At 45.1% G+C, this 21962-nt stretch overlaps 1 protein-coding gene across 1 annotated transcript in view; it reads right to left on the reverse strand.

The window, feature by feature from the left end:
- Positions 1–20099, reverse strand: part of LOC119031501 (glucocorticoid receptor-like) — a 66957-nt gene extending 46858 nt beyond the window's left edge. Inside the window, 5 exon segments of the mRNA XM_037120027.1 lie at positions 17104–17620; positions 17623–17643; positions 17646–17684; positions 17687–18338; positions 19210–20099. Of these exon segments, the coding sequence (XP_036975922.1) occupies positions 17104–17620; positions 17623–17643; positions 17646–17684; positions 17687–18338; positions 19210–19224 (1244 nt within the window). The 5' untranslated portion in view covers positions 19225–20099.
- Positions 20100–21962: the final 1863 nt, after the last annotated feature.

Consider the following 21962-nt stretch of genomic DNA (forward strand, 5'->3'; position numbering starts at 1 on the left):
TGTTACACAACACCGCTGGCGAGCTTCCAACTCTCACAGAAAGAACATGAAAAACCAGATACGGGTCTGCAGTAAATTATCCATGACCAAACTCTGCAAACAGATCTAAACAATCAGTAAGTGAGGAAGAATCAAACAGTGACAAGAGCTTTCTGAAAATATGCAAGCCTGTAAGTTTGAGTTAGACTCTTTCTTAACAGTGGATTCCATCCTGGACTCGGTCTAAACTGTCATCAGGATCAACTGACACCATTATAACCTGGTTCTTGCATATCAGGCTTCAGCTCAGCTGCAGGACGAGGACGAACAAGTGAGAAGTAACACGAACAAGCTGATAGCCAGACACAGAACATTTAACAAAACATGCAGCTTTCGCCCTGAATGATTAAGGGAATATCCGTCATTCTAGATGATTCTTACTGTAGCCGAGGGGAGACAAGGTCCTCTGGGGTGGGCAGCTAACGGGCAGCTAACGGGCTATCTGTTGAGGTAACCAATGCAAGTCTAGCTGCTGGATGCCTGAAATGTGCCAAGGTTTCACACCACAAAGCAGCACCGGGCCGCCGTCCAAACCAGGATCCCCCTCTCCAAAGACAGAGAGCAAAGAGGAGACGATTCCTGGTCTTCATTGAGCAGCATACAGCTGATCCCACCAACGCTGTGAAAATATGAAGAGCTGAATCCCATGATCCACCTCTGAAAGATGAAATCCTGCGACCTTTACTGACTGATTAGTTTTAACTGAGTGTGATGCAGCGACATTTACCGACAAGAACACTTAACAACAACAAGAACTTTGTTTCTAATGCCATCATGCAGAACATACAATGGTATTATACAGTGTAGATTCAGCATGCATGTGACAGCAAATTAAGCAGCCTGATGTTCTTTTCTTTAGCATAGAGAGGCTTCAGGCAGCTGACTGATACTTTAACTTTAGTTTTCAAGCCACATTAGAGAGGAAACTGAAACACCACCGACAACCTGAGACCCAAAACTCAGTTGCTTTATTTGTCCATCTGAATGTGAGCACACTGGTTTGCATCCTTTCAGTTTTCTCTCTTAGGGCAAAAACTCTTATTAAGTCAACCATAATTACAAACCTCCCAGCAGTTGAGCCACCAGTGGATGAAGCTTTTTAATTACGCAGCTGATCAAATATGACGTGCGTCGAATTGCATCGCCACAACCGCGTGCACCATGGGCACAAGTCTGCCTACATTAAATAGGAGAGGGACATAACACCAGAGCGTAATATATAAGCTGGTCACCACATATACTTCGTTGTCATTGATATACACGGCCATCACGCCCAAGTAAAGTTTTCAATCAATGTTTGGAGGAGGAGGAAGAGGAGGAGAGCCTTCTGCAAATAACTAGCAAGCAAGTCGTTTACTCATTAGGAGGCAAAATGCCAGTCGCTGATATGCATACAGCAGTTATTGTTTTTATGGCACATAACTCACAACAAGCCTCAGAGCCACTTCAGGACATTATTCATTTATGATTTAAGGAGCAGTCTGGGCCTTCTGCGGTGCATGCAAGGTAATCTTGCCTCCAAGAATTAGCTGCTCCATTCTGCTTGAATACAGCCGATGGATGTTACATAACACTGCTGGCCAGCCTCCAAGCCCGAGAAAAAGCACATGAAAAAACAGATATGGCAGAGCTGTTGTCCACGAGCACACTCCTAGCAAACAGTTCCAACCAAACAATCAACCATTTCTCAGTACGCTGAATCGAAACGTGACCGTAACTTTCTGTGAATGTGTTTCAGTCGTGACAGATGAATAAACAGCAGATCCCACATATCTTCACATCTTCCAAACCAGTGGAATCAATTCCAAACTCTGTCATAAACATCGATCTTCCCCCAAAAAATTGTCCAGTTCTTGAGGTTTGTTCTAAGCTGCAGGACGAGGATGAACAAGTGAGAAGTAACAGCAAGTCAAAAACACCACTAACGTCCGAATATCTCCTTCACTTTACACGATTCAAAGAAATGGGGAGAAAGAGGTCCTATGAGGTCCTTTGCCAGCTGAGGGCTATCGAGGTAACCCGTCTAGCTGCTGGATGCCTGAAATGTGCCAGGGTTACACAACGCAAAGCAGCACCGGGCAGCGGTCCAAATCAGGATCCCCTTCTCTAAAGAAAGAGAGCATGAGAGCAACGAGGAGAAAGATGCAAAACAACAGTGTAGAGAGAGAGAGAGAGAGAGAGAGAGAGAGAGAGAGAGAGAGAGAGGTGATGCATAGCTGCTGTGCTGCAATTAAATCATTGTAATTACAGCGCAGGAGAAACCGAGGCATAGTCTGCTGTCGACAGCAAATCACCTGTGACCAAATTAGCTTATATCAGAGGTCAGGCGTATAACCAGTGACACTCTGACCATCTGGGGCGAGGGCTGGGCACTTTGACAACTGGGGCAGATGCAATGCAAACGCATACTTTAAATAACTCCAGCCTGTACTACGGTACATTAAAATGACCAAGTCCTGTGTCGCTGAATGGTGCAGGCAAGTGGGCGGTCATCCGTCAGCCTCTCTCTACTAACCAATTACTTTTGGTCCAGTCCCTTCTAAATGTACCATCTCTATCAGTTTACATAAAGTGGAGTGGTCCAAGAGAAACAATCAAGAAGAGAAACCAAAGTAAGGTGGTGCTGAAGTGAGACTATGCTGAAGTTCCTCGAGGCTGAAACTAACAAATGTCTTAAAATAATAAATCATTAATTTGGCGCTTTTGTCTGTCAGTGAGTGAAGGGAAGAGAAGAGAAGAGAAGAGAAGAGAAGAGAAGAGAAGAGAAGAGAAGAGAAGAGAAGAGAAGAGAAGAGAAGAGAAGAGAAGAGAAGAGAAGAGAAGACTGGGGATTGGCTGGGGGATTCAGGTATATGGAGCACCTTTTGTTGGAACTATGGCTGGACGTCATATCAACATATCTAGATTGATGTTATAATAACATGAATCTAGATATCATCTAGACAGAAGGTGAGGTCATTTCTGGGTTGCTCTAACACTTTAGCCTTTAGCCACTTAGTCACTGCATCCATATTACTGATCATTATTCAGTAATCTCGTTATTTTAAGAGTTTATGTTAATATTTTGAGAGCGTGCCACCAGCAGTCCTAACAATACAGTCACAGTATCATTAATGTTATGAGTGTTGTGTTGCCGACAAATATAAAGCAATATTATCTTAAGTCCCTTGATGAAACTTTGAACTTCATTTAAAGTCATTGGCACTTTTCCTGACCCGACCAATCACAGGCTCGACGGGCCAGAACATTAAAAACTGCTGACGTGCTTCTGCTGGGCCCAAACGACTCTGAAACGAGTCCGCCTCGACTTTGCAGCACCGTTACTCTCCTTCTCTTCTGACCAATGAACTTTTATTCATTTTATTTATTTTGATTAAATCTCAGATGATTCTTTCCACAGAACGTCACAGTCCTGAACAAACCTCACAGGCTGAAGGAGAAGCAGCTCCTGTCCTCCGGCTGATATCTACACTAGATTCTGCTCGTTGCATAGTTGCTTTTCTCGTGTGTTCATGTTGATGGTAAAATCCACATTTAGCCTAAAATGAATGAGTCGGATCAATCGATATCTCTGTATCACCATCACATAAGAGCCTGTTCTATTTTACATCTATTTGAATAAAGTTATTGTTCACGTAACGTGTGCTGTGGGTTGTGTGGGTGTTGGTGTATCACTGGAGGGGCTGAGGCAAAGAGTCCAGGGCCATTTCTCATTCCCGGTCCGTCCCTGAACTGAGGCCACTACTCAGATGGGAGTCTGAGTTTAGAGGTGGTGACAGATCCAGCGAGAGGAGTGATGACCGCAATGATGCGTGGGCTTTTTCCTGTTGCAGTGGCCAAGCACCACTTCAAAAGCAGCTCAGGATATATTTACTTTCATTTGAGCCATTTACACAACAGTGCAGCCCCGCGACACAGCAGGAAATATCACATCCACAATACAATATGTGAAAGCTTTTCAATAAGGAAATTGGGCTTATTTTCTAGCCCAATTCACTCTCAGTATCTGACCCAAAAATCCCATTTTTAGTCGCGTCCTACTTCTCTAAAAGTTCTCAACGCTACAGCATTCTCTCACACGGGCCAGCTCTCTCCTCCTTATCACATGACATTACAGGAGGGGAACAGAGGAGTGTGGAGGGTAAACTGTCCATACCTTACTGCTGCACTTAACGTCATGTGTTGTGATTTATTGCCAGCAATCTGTGAACCCGTTTGGCATGTTTGACGGAAAGTCTGAACGGTGAGAGAAAGCCGCTTTCACCGACTCACGCAGAGCATCAGACTGTTGTTTTCAAGGGTGCTTTCACTCCAGTACATTTTTGCCCACATTTCACTACATCACTAAATACAAGCAGACCCAATGACACTATTCTCAGCTGCTGACTGCGAGCAGTGGAGGAGTCCTGGTGCAGTGTCAGGGCTGCAGCAGACAGAGACAGAGTCTGAAGTCTGAAGGCAATGAAGCAGAGAGATAGTTGCAGAGACGTTTAGAGAGGAACAGGAAACATCCAAGGGAGTCTGGAGGGAAGAAACAGGGTGAGGTGTGTGGGAGGGTGTCGGTTACACAGCCCTACTCCTCTGTTTCTAACAGCCACTGAACAGAGAGAGTCCAGGTATGAACGGAGGATGTGACATGTATGTAACTGTTACACAAGGGGCCCTAACACTTACATAAAGAACCTGGAGCAGAGTGTTGGTGACATTCAGAGCTCGGAGTCGGAGCAGCAACACACAATCCTCATAAATTAATACAACTTCAAGTCTTTTTCAATCTTTAGAAGAAATATTTGGCTTGTGAAATGTTGAGAACGATGACAAAAGACCAGTGAACAGTCTGAAGCAGCTACTGTGTACCATCAATCTATGACCTGCTCACATTTTCCAAGCAGTGCGGTCGAATGCCTTTCGCATTTAAACCACTAACGGGACCGGTACCTGGAAGTTGGTCCAGGATACAAACAAAACACAAAACATGACATCAAAATAGCTATTTGTTCTCATTCTGTTGAGAATTTTACTCAATAAAAGACTCAGGCATGAAGCTGAGCTGAGCCTAAAGGAAGACTCATTCACTTAGTAGTAGTACCAAAGTTCACGGTAATACATCCAGTGCTTGTCACAACATTTAACTCAACATCAAGTGTGAACCTGCTGCTGGCAGGTCGGAACCACGAGCCCGACGGACTGGGACACATTGTCTGGGAACCCTCACTGGGCCAATCCTTCCAGTAGATGCTGAGGTATTACACAGGATAAGTGAAAACTTTGTTTGCTGTGCCTCGCAGCGACGCATCATCATCATGAGCTAAAGCGACTTTAAAAATAGTGGTTTGGCATTAGCATTAGCTCTGCTGAAAATAGACAAGCTCCAGAGACAGACGGGCTTCTATTTTAAAGAGGGACAGCATGGTGGCTGAGAGGTGGGTCAATATTCCCAGACAGATGAACAGGGACAATTTACTTTCACTTCAGTCGATGTGAGGACTGAAAAGAAAAACGTCAATTTATGAGATTGTCGAAAACTCTGTTTTTGAGAACTGATTTCATATTCTGGCACAATGAGAAGCAGAACATGAGCGAAATCAGCAGAGAGAGAAAGAAATGGGTCAAGACAGACGGATCCAACACTGTAGCATCTCTGTAGCTAACCTCAGTTAACCTACGGTGACAGACACGCCATCCTTCCTGTCAACCAGATGTCTGCTTAGTCGGACGATAAACACAGTCCATGCCTGTTCCACCGCGGGCCCTGATGGTACCGGTGCGTGCTGGACCAGCATCATGCTGTGTGCAGCTACAGTCTGTGTTCTTTAAAATTCCTTCTTTTCAAATCTTCATCATCTTTACAGGGCAGCATTCATATTTGCTCAAACTGGAATCAAATTCTGCCGGTTCCAATGACTTCACAAGTAGATTTTCTTATTTTTGTGCCATTTCTTTTGTTGCTACTTAAATATGTGCAGGATCAAGTGGACACTGCTATGTTCAGTCACTAGAGGAGCATATAAGTGCTTTCACAGCAAACCACAACATCTCGTGTGTTTCCCACTGTTGACTTTTCAAAACCAAAATGGGGCCTAGATGTCCGCCGGTGCCAGTGTTATATTTACAGCAAACTGCCTGGTGGGTGTTCAGCAATGTCTGGGCAAGAGGACGTTCAGCTTAGGTTAGTTGGAAAAATGTAAAAAACAATTGAATCAATGGGCAAAAGTGTTGATGTACACTATCTGTCCCCTGCTGTTTGACTAAGAGAAGGAAACCCAAACACTTCCTGAAGTTTTTCCCAGTGTGAAGGTCTTAGTGTCATCTAGGAGAAGGTGCTGATCATAACCAGACTAGACTAAACGATTCATCGATTAATTGTGACAAACTAATCATTGTTGCCCCATTCCCTCCCATTCCTGCCTACATTATATTCAATTTCTGTCCTTGAATCCCTCTAAATCCTACAGACTGGACCTTTAAAAAAATTGATAGCCTTGTTGACAATTGGCCGAGCTGAACACACCCTACTAAAATATTTTAATAGCAGCGTATTTCAACATCAGCATGGCGTCTGATCTAAGTGAGCAGCAGTCGCTCCGCAGACATACAACAACAAGTGGGAAGTCTTGGACTGTAAAAGCTGAATCTGTGCTGAATCTCATTAACGGTGTTTTGACTGAGGCGAAATGAGGCCATTATGAAGTTTTTCCCTTCAACCAGCTGGCGTGGATCGTAGGATTGCACAAGGTGCGAGTCCGAACGACAGCCTCGGGGGGTGAATGTTTGCCTCCACATGTACAGTAACCTTGGTCAGGTAAATTATTGACCGGGCTATGGCACAAGGTCCTCCGCGTTGTCTGGTGACAACCTATAACATATTCAGCTGTACACATGCAGCAATCAGGGCTGCAAATGCACAGTGAGGATTATCCCCGTGTGTGTACATCGGCACATATCAACACACTCAGGCACGAACCGAGCTCATTAATAGGTCTGATGCAATAAAATGCGCTTCTGTGCAACTCTATACAAATCAACCATGTTACATTTTGCCAAGCGTTTTCTGTTCAGCTTGACTTGGCAGCAGAATAATCCACCCACTCTCACATCATTCGCACTGACAACTGAAAAAGACAGAATCTACTGCCTGAGTCCTTAAGGACAGGTGTCATTTCACAACAGCTCTTAAAAGCAGCTCAATAACAAATATTGAATAAACTAATGATAAACAAATAGCTGCCAGCGATCACTGCCAAACAACTTCTTCTGGCTTTGTCGTATGAAATGTATGCTTCAGGCCTCCGCCAGGGGCTGGGAACCACAGAAACTAACTTCTGCCTAAGATGTGTCTTAAAATCTCACAGTTCTGAACACAGTGTACCACTGTATGAAGACTGGCAGTTATCTACTGATGTTTAGTGTGATTTCCCCGATCCATGCCTGTCAGGACGAGGTATGGGACAATATAAAAGTTTTATTTTATGATCGTGGGCCCAAATAGTTACCTCTACTCTAAAAATGGCATAAAAACACATCAGAATCATTTTACCTTATTACTGTTTTAACGTCATTTTTATTGCATCACAGAAAACATAAACATCTTTTTTAATCAGCATCCTTTAGCGAGTACGGAGCTGGATGCTGGTCACAGAGATGAGAGGTCCTCTACGAGCCGGCGCCACATCTCCAGGTCATTCTTCAGTTTGGAGTCCAAAATATTTTGACAACCAATTTGAATTTTTCTTTCTGTGTGGAGGATGATGTGACAGCTGTATCTACAGCCACAGTGACTAAGGCTAAACACAGGACAGGACCCTACACTACTGAGTGACACAGCTATTTTCAAGTCATTCATAATCATCCACATTTCTGATTATCACAATAATGTAATTTCTCTACGATCAACTCTTCTTCAGAGTTTTTATCACCACCTGTGATACATTTTTTTAATCGTCCCACAACATTTTGTGAAATTATAAAGCGTTCATTCAACCCTGTAGGTGTCAGGGTAACTCATCAAAATAATAGTAATAATAATAATAACAATGATAATAATAATAATAATAATAATAGTTAACATGAAACTGATATTTTCATACATCATTGTAAAATTAATTCACCTCTTCTCCATTCGAAGGACCAAAAATACTTGAATTTGTTGTCTGAAGAAAAATAACTGAGTGTTACCTCCCATCCTCTCCTTTCCAACCTCGTGTTTGAAAGAAACAGCACTGAAAAAGTGTTTGTTGTATTTAAAATGGGAGGCTAACTGGTGTTTCTCAGCTCTGGGCCTCAGCAGCTGGCAGGTCTGTGATTCTGTAAATCTAACATGGAACTAAACGACACTCAGCAAATCAAAAAGACCTGCAGCTCTGTGGACTGAGGCAGGTTCATCAGGTGGCTCACACTTCAACAGGTTGGACGCTTGCTGCTGGAGGGGTCGGACCCTGCGGCCTCCTGCTGACGGTCTCCATGGTTACTGCGCCACCCTGCTGACACCGATCAGGTGGAGGGAAAACGCTCCATCCGAGATTCTTGAGGAGGAACCGAGTTGAGGAGCAAAGGCACTACATGTTCTTTCCCCTTTAAAAACAATATTTGTACAGACTAGTATCCACTTTAAATTTGGATCACATTGATAAGCACTTTTACTAAACAAAACACAGATAACATTAAAATATATTAAACAGATAATATCTGAGTAGGACTGAAATCACAAACTGAAACGACCGAGCGTCGTCTGACCAAGAATCCAAACGTCCCACTTCCATTTGTGGGAGGGATAAAATCATGAACTACGAGTGATCTCTAAACCTTGGCAGTCAAACCTCGGCATGCCCAGACTACTGTTCCTCTCGTCCGATCAGAGGCACGGAGAGGGTGAGAGATGCATGGACATAATGATGTGTGTGCATCTCTTCTACAGATTAAGAGCCTTCCCCCTCCTTGCTGACTCGGGACGGAGGAATTAAAGACGATCGCATCTGTGTCAGACGAGAGGAGGAAGAACGCTGGTGACCCACAGGCCAGCAGGCAGACAGAGCTCTGAAATATCTCACAGACACAGAAGAACACAGCGACAGTAAAGAGCAGAGGAAAATAAAAGCGAAGGCAGGAAATTCCACCAACTTGATTCATCGATTGAAAAACAAGTCGGGACACATCAGAGATATTTGTGGACTTGCAGTGAAACACAGCTAACAGAGACTTTGTGCTCCTGCAGGAGATTCCACTTTGTTTTCTGCAGCAACAGGAAGACAAAATCATCAAGGTCCTGTTACTGAATCAAAGGGAACACACAGAGGAGAAAAGATCGCAGCAGCAGCAGCAGCAGGGCTGAAAACTGATGAAGGTTCGGGGAGGAAATTCTTCATTCAGCAAACAAACCAAACAAAAAACTGAATAACAAACTGTCCTTAACAGACGTCACCATTTCATACTGATTTACTTTGTTTATTTGTGGCGGACCCTGCCACTTTTCTAGCTTCAAAAAAAGTATGTTGGGGACCTTATTTTTCCTCTGGGAGCCACTTGTTTCATTTGGGATCAACATGCATCCACCATCATCATGAAGACTCTCACCAGCACCAGAGCTGCCTGGAGGCTGAGGTCAAATGATGGGGAGGTGATCTGTGCATGCAGGAGACAAAGGGCAGAAAATAAAGTGCTTGTTTTTCTTTTTTTGGGGGGGTGTGCGGTGGAGGGCATAATTTACCACCTCCTCTAACCACGTTCCTGGGGAAACCCCTGACATGTGCTGTAGTCGCTCATGCAAATTTTGTACACAGAGATGCTCTTTGATTTGGTTCGAGTTTGAATTTGTTTTTAAAACATGCCGGGGAGTTCAGACAGAACAGCTGCACAAGAAGAATGAGACTTACAGCACACTGACCAAAAGGCCAGACAGCGATGCTCCAAAGTGTCAATTGTTCTGAATTCATGTAAAACAACATGCCAGTCAGAACCTCTGAGAAAAACACCTTGAAAAACAATGTTTGTATTGCAGTACGGGGCTTCAGCCAAAGAGGGCATTATGGCCCCCAGACTCTGCACTTCCTGTCTCCTGATAAAGCTGATGCCAAACATAACAAGCACAATCCTCTGTTTATGAAGTGCAGTAAGTAAGTGAGGCTCAGTCCTGACGTATCCGTCAGTTTGCTCAAAAAACTTTTCATATTAACGGAGCCGGTGGAGCATCGGTGAGAACTACATGTACGCCTGCCATCACAAACACCACATCATCGTTTTCTCACTGTCAATTTCTGGTTCAATTGTTGCAAGCTGAGCTTGGTTACACTGCCAAGTAATCCCCTGACTATATGACTTGAGCAAAGATACAGGATGCATGTACTCACAGGAACTTTAAAGCATAGTGCCGATGGCCATCACATAATTCATCAGACAAGGATGGGTTTAGAAGGAATCCTGCTCGAGTTATCTTTCAAGGATCTCTTACACTATTCTGAGTATTGCTAGTCTATACCGAGAAATGCCTTCCAGCTTGCTTCGGCGACCGTACACAGGCATCACATGATGTGCGCTGAAGCATTTGTGAGTGCATATGTTTGTTCTTGGCGCACAGTATGTGGGTGTAGTGTGTATACGTTACATACAGCTAATGTGTGTGTGGAAACAACACAGAATTTAAATCAATCGAAGCAAGCTAAGCAGTGTGAGATCACTGGATAAACACACAGATATTCCAAGGAATACTTTCTTATTTCTGTAGTTGAGTTTTTCTTAATTGCACTGATCCAACAGCTTTCTGAAAAGATTTGGAAGAATAGTTCTAATTGCAGGGCTATGTTTTCTCTTTGCCGTGCATAGAAAGACAACCTTTGTCCTGCAAAGAGGTTAAATCCATCATGTGGCCTTGGACATGTTCACGACACCCAACACCAGCGTAAACATGCCGGCAGCCACCAAAACAGCCTTTAAAAAGAAACAGCTTGGCTGCTGAGAGGCCCAGACCTCCTCTGGCCCGCTACACTGCAGTGACCCGGGCCGAGGCCTCCATCAAAGGGCTCAGGACAGTCGGCTCCACAGAGGGCAGACTGATCCAGGCGGGGAGAAGGAAGAAGAGCTACAAGATCGAGTCAGTGTAAGAGCATCCTGTTAGAGTCCTGGCTGATGATCAGAGCTGACATGTCTGCTGTGACTCCAGGCTGCATGTATAAAGCCTCTTTAAACAGAAGCACCAACATGGAACCAGCCTGACCTTTCAGCTCAACAATGACGACCATGCTGGAGACTCTTTGAATCTCCCTTTACACAGGCCTCGGATGACTCCAGAACAGCCTGTATGAGAGCTCTTCACTTCAGGATGTATATCAATGACGCTACAACATGTAGTTTACATGTTTACATCACACATGAACACGTGTTTGCTACTGATGAAGAAAGGGGAAATGAACAGCAGTGTAAACTGAACAGGTAAATGCAGTGACAGGCAAAGAGCAGTGAAATGTAACCTTGCATACAGAAAAAGGTTAAGCCTATTAAGCAACAGGAACAAACAATGTGGATTGAGGTCTGCATAATCTTAGAGATTACAAATCCAGGAAACTGAGTCAACAGACATGAGTCTGACCTAGTTTGGCTTCAGGTCATTTTATCTGCATTCTGCCTGACTACCTGTTTTGAGATGACTGTCGAGGACACTTGCAGTTTAGCGCTGAGATTCCCTGGAGGCATTTATCTGCATGTTAAAGAAAAGCAGTGATATTTATCTCATGTTGTGAAATTTTCTGTAAAATAATAGAAATCAAAGAGGACTGCTGCTGTAGATTAGCAGCAGTAGTATTTGGTATTTCCCCCTTTCGCTTTAACGACAGCAGGCAGTCGAGCTGCCATGGACTCCACCAGTTTGTTCGAAGCCTGATGGCTCTTAGCATGAAGTGACGGTGTTCCACAAAGCTTCTTGTGTTCTCACAGGATGCTGGGATAACATTAGTCATCAGGATTTGCACAAACTAGTGGAGTCCATGCGGGCTCGAAGGCATGCTCTCATTCAAGCAACAGGGAGACACAAAAAATAATACACTGAAAATCATGTACATTTTTGTAAGATTCAAAGTTTTACTGAAAGTGTTTTGATATCATTTGTAATGCTTTGGGTCCATTAATTTGTACAAACAAGTTCTGACAAATTCTAATGATAATATCGTCGCCATGATGCAGTTCCACTGAAATGTAAATGAACGATAATGTCGAATTATCACAGCACGACAGCTCATCGTTTCTAGAAAATGATGTGTTCACAGATGCAGAAGTGACGGATCATGATTCAATTCAATCAAATCAGCCAGTCGTGCCTGAGGGTGTTTTCTCATCATTAAAATAAAACCCACAACTAAAACAATAACATCACAACTGTCAGCGACATTAATGATGATGTCTCTGTTACCGGTTTCCACAAGCAACGACATGTAAAGAAATGCACCCGGCTGACAACCAGCGACACTCAGACCCCCTCTGAGCGTAGCTGAGGGGAAATTATAATAATACTCCTCATCCAACGCTTCATTATAATCACCATTATCATCAGCTCGCTAATTCTCCCTTATTGACCCTTCTGCTGCTAGAATCCATCACTACAACTCGTGTTTATATTCATGCTGCATAGGTTCTGCCTTCTACCGGCTCCTTGGATCAGTCTCCAGAACTCTCTAGGAGGAGGTCCACATGTGTCTGCTAAAAGGTAAACAATTCACCTTAGACTCACAGTTTAAACTTCCAAACACAATGCATGCGCAGCGTTGTTGCAGAACCTGTTTTGGTCCTTTCCTTTGGCGGTCATAAATGTTCTTGTGCATGTCAAAATGTCTTGAAAGTTTAGAAGGTCGTAGTCTGCACCAACAGAAGCTCCTCTCCCACAAAAACACACTGCTCCATAAGTTAATGTCTAGCAACTAGCTTGACACACGAGAGTTGATTTAGCAGAGCTGCTCTGTTATTGTTAGTGGCGCTGGCTCAGGTGTGTGTCAGCTGACCAATCAGAGCAAACTGGGTGTTCGGGAGACAACATGAGGGGAACGCAGAGCATTAAAGCCTGTAAATCTTTTCTAGAAGAAACCCAAAAATAAAACGATGAACTTGAAAATGAGCAGACTATGCCTCCTTTAATGATAAAGCAGCTCATGTGCAAAGATGCTTCCATCAATGTTAGTTTTGGCTTTTAATGAAAAGTTGTTCACTGCACCCAGAGGACGTGGAATAACAGACGGGCCTGAGGAAATGTAAATTACTGCTGACATATGCTGGAAAGTTATTTGAGGAGGAGCATGAAGTTGTTGACTGAATCACCAGTTTCACCACCGAGCTTCAGCAAAGCCCAACGTGTACGTTTGATACTGAACAAACCATCAGCCAAAAAAGTGATTCTACATTCTACCCTCATTACATCAAACAGAAGCACAATCGTCCTTCAGAGTGCATGCACACGTCTGTGAGCAGCTCCTTAATCTGCAGCACACTTCTGGCATAAGGGCGTGTGTGTGTGTGTGTGTGTGTGACATCTTCAAGTGTGAAGCTTTTACATGCCTCTGTGAAATATGGAGAGCTCTGAGGGGCCCATCAGGGGTGAGTAGGTGAGAATAAAGAAGAGGCTGAGTGACAGTCTAAGGAGAGGAGAGAGAGGCAGCAGCACCCCAGAGCAGAGCTGTACACGTGGCCTTCCATCCACACACACAGACACACACGCCCACACACACACACACACGCACACGCACACACACACACTAACGGATCTGGCACACATTGACGCATGCAGCACAGCAACAGAGAAGAGTTAACACAAACTTTTTAACCTTTTCACCGTCAGTGTGACTTAGAACTTGTAACAATGAGACTTTAAATTTAGCACCAAAAAGATGAAAAGCCCAACAGGCCGAACATTCAGAGAGCAACGTTCTGTATCACAAACTAGGATCTGAAGCACAATTAAACAAAACCAAGTGTCTACTTAATCAAAGGAGTATCACACTGTTTCAAGAATTTCAAAGAGTGTTTTTCATTTCACCCCGAGCATGAGGCAACAACATTTGTCTATTTGATTATGGGTTATATAACTGGAGGCTTGAGCCAGGCAACGTGATGGAGCCAGTCTGTGTTCCAAGTGTGCTGAAAATTCCCATAGAGCAGCTAGGTGGGCTCGCTGATACACTGCGCAGGAGCAGCACTACAGTAAAGCACATTCACCTTTGCTTGGTATATTACATTGTAATATTATAAATGATATAATATTATATTGCAAATGCCATGATAACAGTGAAGTTCACTGTCTGCGCTTGAAAGTGACACACACACTTGTTACAATCACTCTATCAATTCATTAGTCTTAAGAAAATTTATCTCCATATTTATAAGATTCATCATCAGTCTCCTCCGATTGGTCGGCTCAGACAGGCCCGACCCAGCACCACTAACAACAACAACATAGCAGCTGCGCTAAATCACGAGCACTTTTATGTGGCAGAGAGGCACTTCAGTAATCTTTTACATGCAGACCAAAAACTAACATAATGGCTCCCCTCTAAGCAAAAAAAAACCATAACATGCCCTTGTTTTTAATTCTCCTCAGTTTTGGGGACAATAATTTGCAGATGTTACTGAAATTCAGGACATTAATGAAGGCCATTTGTCACAATTTCATTTCCTGACATTTTGAAATTCAAATAATTACTCCCTGATGAACACGAATGTCTGGTCTGATCTCACTTTGAAACCAATCTTGGAAAACTGCATTTAAATTAATCAGCTGTTGGTGAAACAGACCTGCACGGTAATAAGAGTCTGATTATTGCATCATCTTCAAATAACATCATTTTGTAGGATATCTGGTCATGAATAATTAACTTGAATTATTGTGCATGATGGTAAATTCAGAGAACATGGCAGTGAGAAACTATGTCTGACAGTTGGCCGTTGTGTGTGTCAGTCTGTTTGTATGTTGAACTGTTTGTTGGCACTGTTTCTGTCTCGACCCTGCAGAACGAGCCCTGCATCATGGGCACACAGTTTGAAAACACACACCATGCAAGTGTGCACCAACATACCAGGAAGTAGCTCGGGCACGTTGGCGCCTGTGGCACAGACTGTTGGCACGACCACATTTAGTTCTAAAAGAACAAACACTGCCACAGTAATTGTTGTTTGGTTAAATCAACAGGTGATACAAACACTTGTTCCCATGTTAGCCTGCGCATGAAAGCACAATAACAAAAAAAGAAATAGCAGCTTATTGAGCTGCGCTCTTCATATTTCATTGTGACAAAGAGACTCCAGCACAGTACAAACAGCCCAGGAGCATATCAGCCTGACAGGAGCACCGATAACAGCGGCTGACATGTTCATCTTTGACTTGTTTACAGCCAACACCAGAGGAACAATGCTGACTCACGTTATTACCTCGAATTAATCAAACACCATCTTGCAATCTGCACATTCAAGCCGTGTTCACGAAGCAGCTCATTTAACAGCAAATAAATGTCGTGCTCCCGTTGGCGGCCTATTCAGTGATCACAGCAAACAGTACAGACTGGTGAAGTGCTGCCCTGCTCAAGAGAGGTGTCCGCCAGACATGGAGTCTTTGACTCGTTTTCCCGCTCTCATTAAACATTAATTAAACATTGACATCATGTTTTCTCAATGAATCATTTCCTTCGGGATGACACATTTTAAGCAACTCTGTGATATCTTAATAACGAGCACCGTCTCACAGCACTGTTCTGGAAAAATACCCGAGGGCGAAGCATGAACAAACAATGATGAGTTAACCATTTAACAATTTTTTTTCTTTCAAAAATAATTTGATTTCCAGTTACTGCTGTGAGTTATGGAATCACCAAACCTGATATACGGACAAAAAATGCAAGTTTACAAATGATTTTATCTCTGCGGGGTGATTAAAGGAGCGCTGTTGGTTTTGGGGAAGAACTTTTAGCCAGAAGAGAAAAATCTTTGTTGACAGATTTTTTTTTGTGCCTGAACAAACTGTTCTGGGACTTTATTTTCCTGACAGCAGCTTGTTTATTCAGTTATAGAACAAATACATATTTCTTAGTTTACATTATTATATCATTGATATTTTAAATATGTCTGAACACCATCTCAATTACATGCTTTCACTTCCATATTCAACGGTTTCTCTTTTCCCTCATGCCTCGTTGCAATCCGCTCCCTCTCAACTAATTCATCACCTTTCACACACCTGCTCCCTCCGATAACAGTCCGGTAAATAAAGCAGAATGAGTCCTAAACATGTCACGCACGGCGTTCCTAAAATGTGATGCAATGTGGATAAGTTGAAGGAATGTGTGTCCTGCTGTGTCTGCCCACTGTAGATGAAAAGCGCCAGATGCCTCCCATCTCAGGAGCTCGAGCTATTTCCAGACCAAAAAAAAAAAAAAAAAAAAAACCTGTCAGACAGACCACACAACAACACCTGAGCACCTGAAGTGATGTTTCAGTCACACTGGATACTCCGTCTTAAATGCTGTGAAAAGCAACAACTGCTTTTCATCTCCCAAGTGCACACTCAGTGTGTCCTGCAGGGACCTGAAGTGCCCTCATGCACGGCGCTGAGCTCGAATTGAACTCAGGAGCATCAACGCAGACCAGCACGCTCGTGCAAAAAGAGAAAACAACATGAATATTGATTATTCAGCTAATGATTCCCATACTTGTAAAACAATCTGTAATTCACAGTCAATTATTCATCGCCTCGTTAAAACGGTGTGATAGTAAATTTTTTACAAGTACTGCGGTGAACAACAAACAGGCCGAATCAAGAAGTCACATCCAGTGAGTTTGGCCCTGAGGCTCATATTCTGGAAGAGTTGGAGTTTAGAAAAAGCAGCAAAAATGACCCAGAAAAACCCAAAACAAGTCTGCGAGTTTGATCACAGTTCGTACTGAAGACTTCTAACAGCTCCGACAGCAGGAGAGTGAATCATCTTCAACTCGCACACATATTTGCATATCTTTAAAAGAAAATACCATGAATGAAAGCGAGTGCCGAGTAACATACAGGGGAGAAAGTAAACTGCAGGGTAAAGTAAAATCCACGAGACCTACCTGGAGAAGCTGTGTGAGAAAGTCGCCAAGGCTGCAGCGGAAGGGAGCCCGTCATCACCCCTCTGTATCCCGGACGGCTCTCCATATCTGCTCCCCCTGGCCCAGCTCTCCCCGAGAGGCAGGCCTGAGTACATGCCAAAAGGCTTCTGGTCTTGTATGCCCACTGTGGAGGACGGGTTGGCTCTGTAGTGGTAGCCTATGGGTGAGGACATGGGACCTCCTCCGTGTACAGAGCTCATGCTGCCCTGGAGACACTGCGCCTGGCAGAACCCACCGTTGTCCTGCTTCTCCTGTTTGACCACACCGGGAGTGCGGATGTGGATGAAAGGGCTGTCGGGATCCTTCTCTTCCTTGATCATCACGCTGGAGAGAAGCGATCCGGGCTGCTGCTGCTGCTGCTGCTGTTGATGATGAAGCTGATGCTGCTGGTGCTGGAGAAGGTGGTGGTGCTGCTGCTGGTGAGGATGATGCTGGATGGGGTGGTCCGTGCCGTTCACGCTGGTACAGTTTATATCGTTATCCACGAGAGGTTTTGTTTCTTTTAGCAAGCTGCTGACAGGACCACCAGCACCGCTGCTGTCGTGGAGGATGTTACCCAAGTGTTCCACCTCTGAAACCACCTCGAAATCACTGATTTCTGGCAGAGAGCTCGGAAGGTCAAGGTCTTGCCAAATCTCTGTATCCTCGATCAGGCGACTGCTGTTGCCATCCAAATCATTTGGACCAGCGCCTGTGTGTCCGCTGTAAGTCTCCATGTCTTTATCCAGAGGAAAACTCGCCTCCTGCTTGATGTGCTGGGGAAAAAGATCGGGCAGAGGAAGGTTGACCAGGACGGAGGTGTCGGAGGTGCTGATGACAGAGGTGGACGTCCGGGTGAGATCGGAAATACTCTGCTTCAACAGCAGGTTGTCCTCCATGTTGAATAAATCTATATCCTGGTGTTGTTGTTTCTGCATCATGATGATTTTACCCTCCTTCATGTCTGGCAGGATCTGATGCTGAGGGTGTTCAAAGAGGCCTCCAAGCTCCCCCTGGTCTTTGGTTCCACCCTGTCCGTTTGGGGACGCTGTGGGCAGGGGCAGAGACCCGGGGCCCGGCAGGTGCATCACAGACTGGAGCAGCGAACCAGCTGTGTCACCTGTATCTCTGCCCACTCCGGCTACTGCCTCCCCAAATGTCAGACTGTCGTCTCGATTACCGTTCCGCTTCAGTCCGGCCTGATCCATTTCTTTATCCTGACAGGACAGTGAGGGTGAGACAAAGAGTTCACAACACAGAGTTAGAGAGAAAAGAGACAAGTTCAGGCTGCAGATCTGATTCTGAAGCTAGATAAGACGATACAAACACAGTAGAGAAGTACAAATTAAAAGGCTTGCAGAGTTACAGGTGTCTCACTAAACATCTGCATTAACAATGAGTTATGGCGCAGCTCAAAAAGCACAGAGCAAGTCTCAGTCTGCTGCTGTGCCTACGCTAGCCTCCATTCATTTGTTCCGATTCAAGAAACGACAGCAGCCGAATCAAACAGGCCACCTCGTCCCCTCACACCCACACTGACACGACATGGCAGCAGCCGAGCAGTACAGTACAACAGGAGACCACAGCCATTACATAACATAAACGCCTATAATGCTCATGTTAATTCTTTGAACTGTGCCCTCCTCTCAACTCATGCGTCAAGTAGTGCAAGGCATGCTCAGGCATAACTTGTGTTTCAGGCACTGACGTCCCCTCATGTAACCGAGCGAGCGAGTGCGCGACAACATACATCTGTGGAGAGAGATTAAAACCCACAATGGGCCTCCAGGGCTTCTGCAGCAGGCGCCAGTAACTGTCTATCTCCATTTGCAGGAGACGGCAACTCAAAATTACACGAACGAGGAGATACATTTAACAAAATGTACTGAAATCGGACTAATGTGAGTCAAGTGGAATCATGTGGAGGCTTTGCAGAGAAAAGCCTTCTGCATCTGGATAAATCATCCACATCTGGAAGGGGGGGGGGGGGCACTCCACTCCTGCCACACGCGCACAGACAGGCCGCCAGAGTCTCAACTTGGTCTGGCGCTTAAAGCAGCTCGTGCCAAATAAATGAACGACTGTCACCTTGAAATAACGCATTGGATCATTTGCTGAGTTCTCTCTATCGCATGCGGGTCTCGGATCAGCTCCGGCTCATCTGTTGTTGTTGTTGTTGTTGTTGTTGTTGTTGTTGTCCTGAGGCAGCGCGCGTCACATGCGCCCTACATGACATCCAGCTCCATATAGCGCATACAGGAGAGGATATACGGCGCTATATGTGCAGCGGTTCCGCCTGCAGCACTTCCTTTGCAGCACTGTGGGGCTGAACGTGAGGTCCGAGCTCTTCCGGCGGTCCTGGAGGTTCTTTAGCGGACTTTCTGGACGAGACTGAGGGATGATTTTTATTTTTATCGCACTGTCCTGATTGAGAGTTTGAAAGATTTCCGTTTCGGGTTTCAACACCCCCCGCCTAACCCCCCGCCCCACGCCCACAGTCCTGTGCGGTGGGCGACACTCGGCTCCACTAGGACACCATCTTCTCCACTCGAGTCTGTTGACTGATTCAGTCCTGGAGGATAATGTGCGCTAAAGTTGGAGAACTTTGGGATTTTCCTGACTTGCCACAGCCTGCTGTACTTTTCCTCCGGAGCGGCGGCTCAGCGCATCATTACAGCATTAGTGCAACCTGTTGGCTGCGACGGGAAACTGCAGCGATCACAGCGCCTACAGCCGGCGGAGCTGATAAGAAGCCGTCACGTACAAGTTTGTGCAACATTTTTTCACCCTTGCACGAAAATAAAACGTTTCCTCCGAGCGCTCGCAGTGATACACGTTTTTTTTTCTTCTTCTTTTAGCGCGCGTCACACGGCGCGCGGCTGTCAATGCGCCTTAACGCGCGGCGCCGGAGACGCTCATCGTCGGCCTTCCCTACCGGCACAGCCAGCCTCCCCCACCCCCTCCACCACCAGCACCAGCACCACCAGCACCACCACCACCCTCTCTCTCAGTAAAATCAGAGGACAGGTGGCTGCATCTAAAAGTAAACCGTACCTGTAGTGAGAGAAGGATGCGCTCCACTGGTTAGGTCATCTCCCGTCGCTCCAAGTTGGCGGCGAAAAAAAAACAAAAAAAAAAAAACGTGAGAAATAACGCGATGTCCAGTGAGCGGAGCCTCAGATAAACCCCTTCCTTGCAGCGGTGTTGCGTGGTGAAATGTCAGCTGGAGTTGTTGTCGCCTCGCTCCCCGTGCGGCGGCGAAACATCGTCCGAAATATCGCCTATTTTCTAACTTCAGTCAACAAGCGCCGCTGACATATCTGGAGCTGGGAGAGATCCACCGTGCGCGCCCGTGTCGCCGATCTGTCGATAACTTTTTAACGCCAGCAGGAGGGGTGGTGGTGGTGGTGGGGGGAAGTGATCGATCGCTCGCACGCACGCAAAAATTCACGATATATCCGCGATGATTGGACAGATCTGCGGCGCGGTGCTGCGCTCCAGCGCCATTAAACCCGTGAAAATATTAAAGTTATATAAGAGCCGTGCTGCCCTGGCGCACTCAACTGCAAACTCAGGCAGGGCATGGCGGACAGTTAGTGGAACGACGTCAGAATAAATGGGACAAGAGGAGCGCTTCCGGCGCGTCCTTTCAGAACAAAAGCCTCGTTGATGCATCCGTGACAAAACCCTTCTACACAGTTACCGCTCAGATGGAAAACGTACATCTGCGGCTCATTTTCAACAGATTTACGCGCGCTGGTCGTGAGTTCAGCCAAAACAGATCGTGTAACTTCACTTTTTCTTCACCTCAGGTTTTACTTTATGTCAGAATAGCGCAGCTTCCTGTCGCCGTCCGTCCACAGCTGACAGCTTGGCGCAGCTGTTAGTTTGACACTTGCAGGTGAACGCCCCTTTCCCCAGCGAAACTCTCACTGCTGGGGAATCTGTCAGAACGTGTCTTCGTCGGCCACGATCGCAAACCTTCAGGCATGGCGGGACCGAGGACTCAGTTCTAGGCAGGAACCTGCAGCCGCCCCGACCAGCAGACCAGCAGACCAGCAGACCACGGGTCGTCAGTGCAAATCCCCTTATAGCGTTTAAGTCTCATGTGGGGCTCCTTTAGGGGGTCAAATGAGGTCCTGAGCGAAAAGGGAAAAAAAAGGTGGAGTCTGTTTTTTTCCCCCTCAGACTAGAACGTATAGCTTATCATGACGAGGCCAGGTCCGCACTGCCAGCACACTGACAGCCTTCACATCTGGCTGCTGATAGTTAGTAGACACACATGGCGCAGTATTAAAAGTTGACACCTCTGTTATCATTTCAGAGTCCTTCATTCAAAGAAAACTGACAGTTAATTCACTGCCAGACTGAGAATCACGCTGAGATTGAGCTGTTAGAGAGAAAGAGGAAGTTCCACAGACCTCGTTCGACTGTGTGATGGAAGAACATCTACATGGAAGAAAGAGGAAAAGACGGTTTGTTTTTTATTGGATTGACTTTTTATTTTGAACATGCAAAGTGTAAAATATAAAGCTTCAGGGCTAAAATGACTGAATCCTAAACCCATTTTCACCACCTCATTCATTAAAAAGGTTCATACAAAATATAAAATTCTCCTTTAATCAGTCTTATTCACACATAAACCTTCATTTTCATACGCCAGCACACCCACAGAGGTGTTGAACTCGTGGAGGGCGCCAAATCACAAAGAATGCAGATTTCTACATAATGTTGCTTTAACTCTCTTCTATACATCAGCTACATATAAATAAACCATTCATTGTCTTAATCCGATATACGCATAATTTAACATATATATCAACTAGATATTCGTATAAAAC

This window comes from Acanthopagrus latus, chromosome 13 (assembly GCF_904848185.1).
Source record: "Acanthopagrus latus isolate v.2019 chromosome 13, fAcaLat1.1, whole genome shotgun sequence".
Taxonomy (NCBI): domain Eukaryota; kingdom Metazoa; phylum Chordata; class Actinopteri; order Spariformes; family Sparidae; genus Acanthopagrus; species Acanthopagrus latus.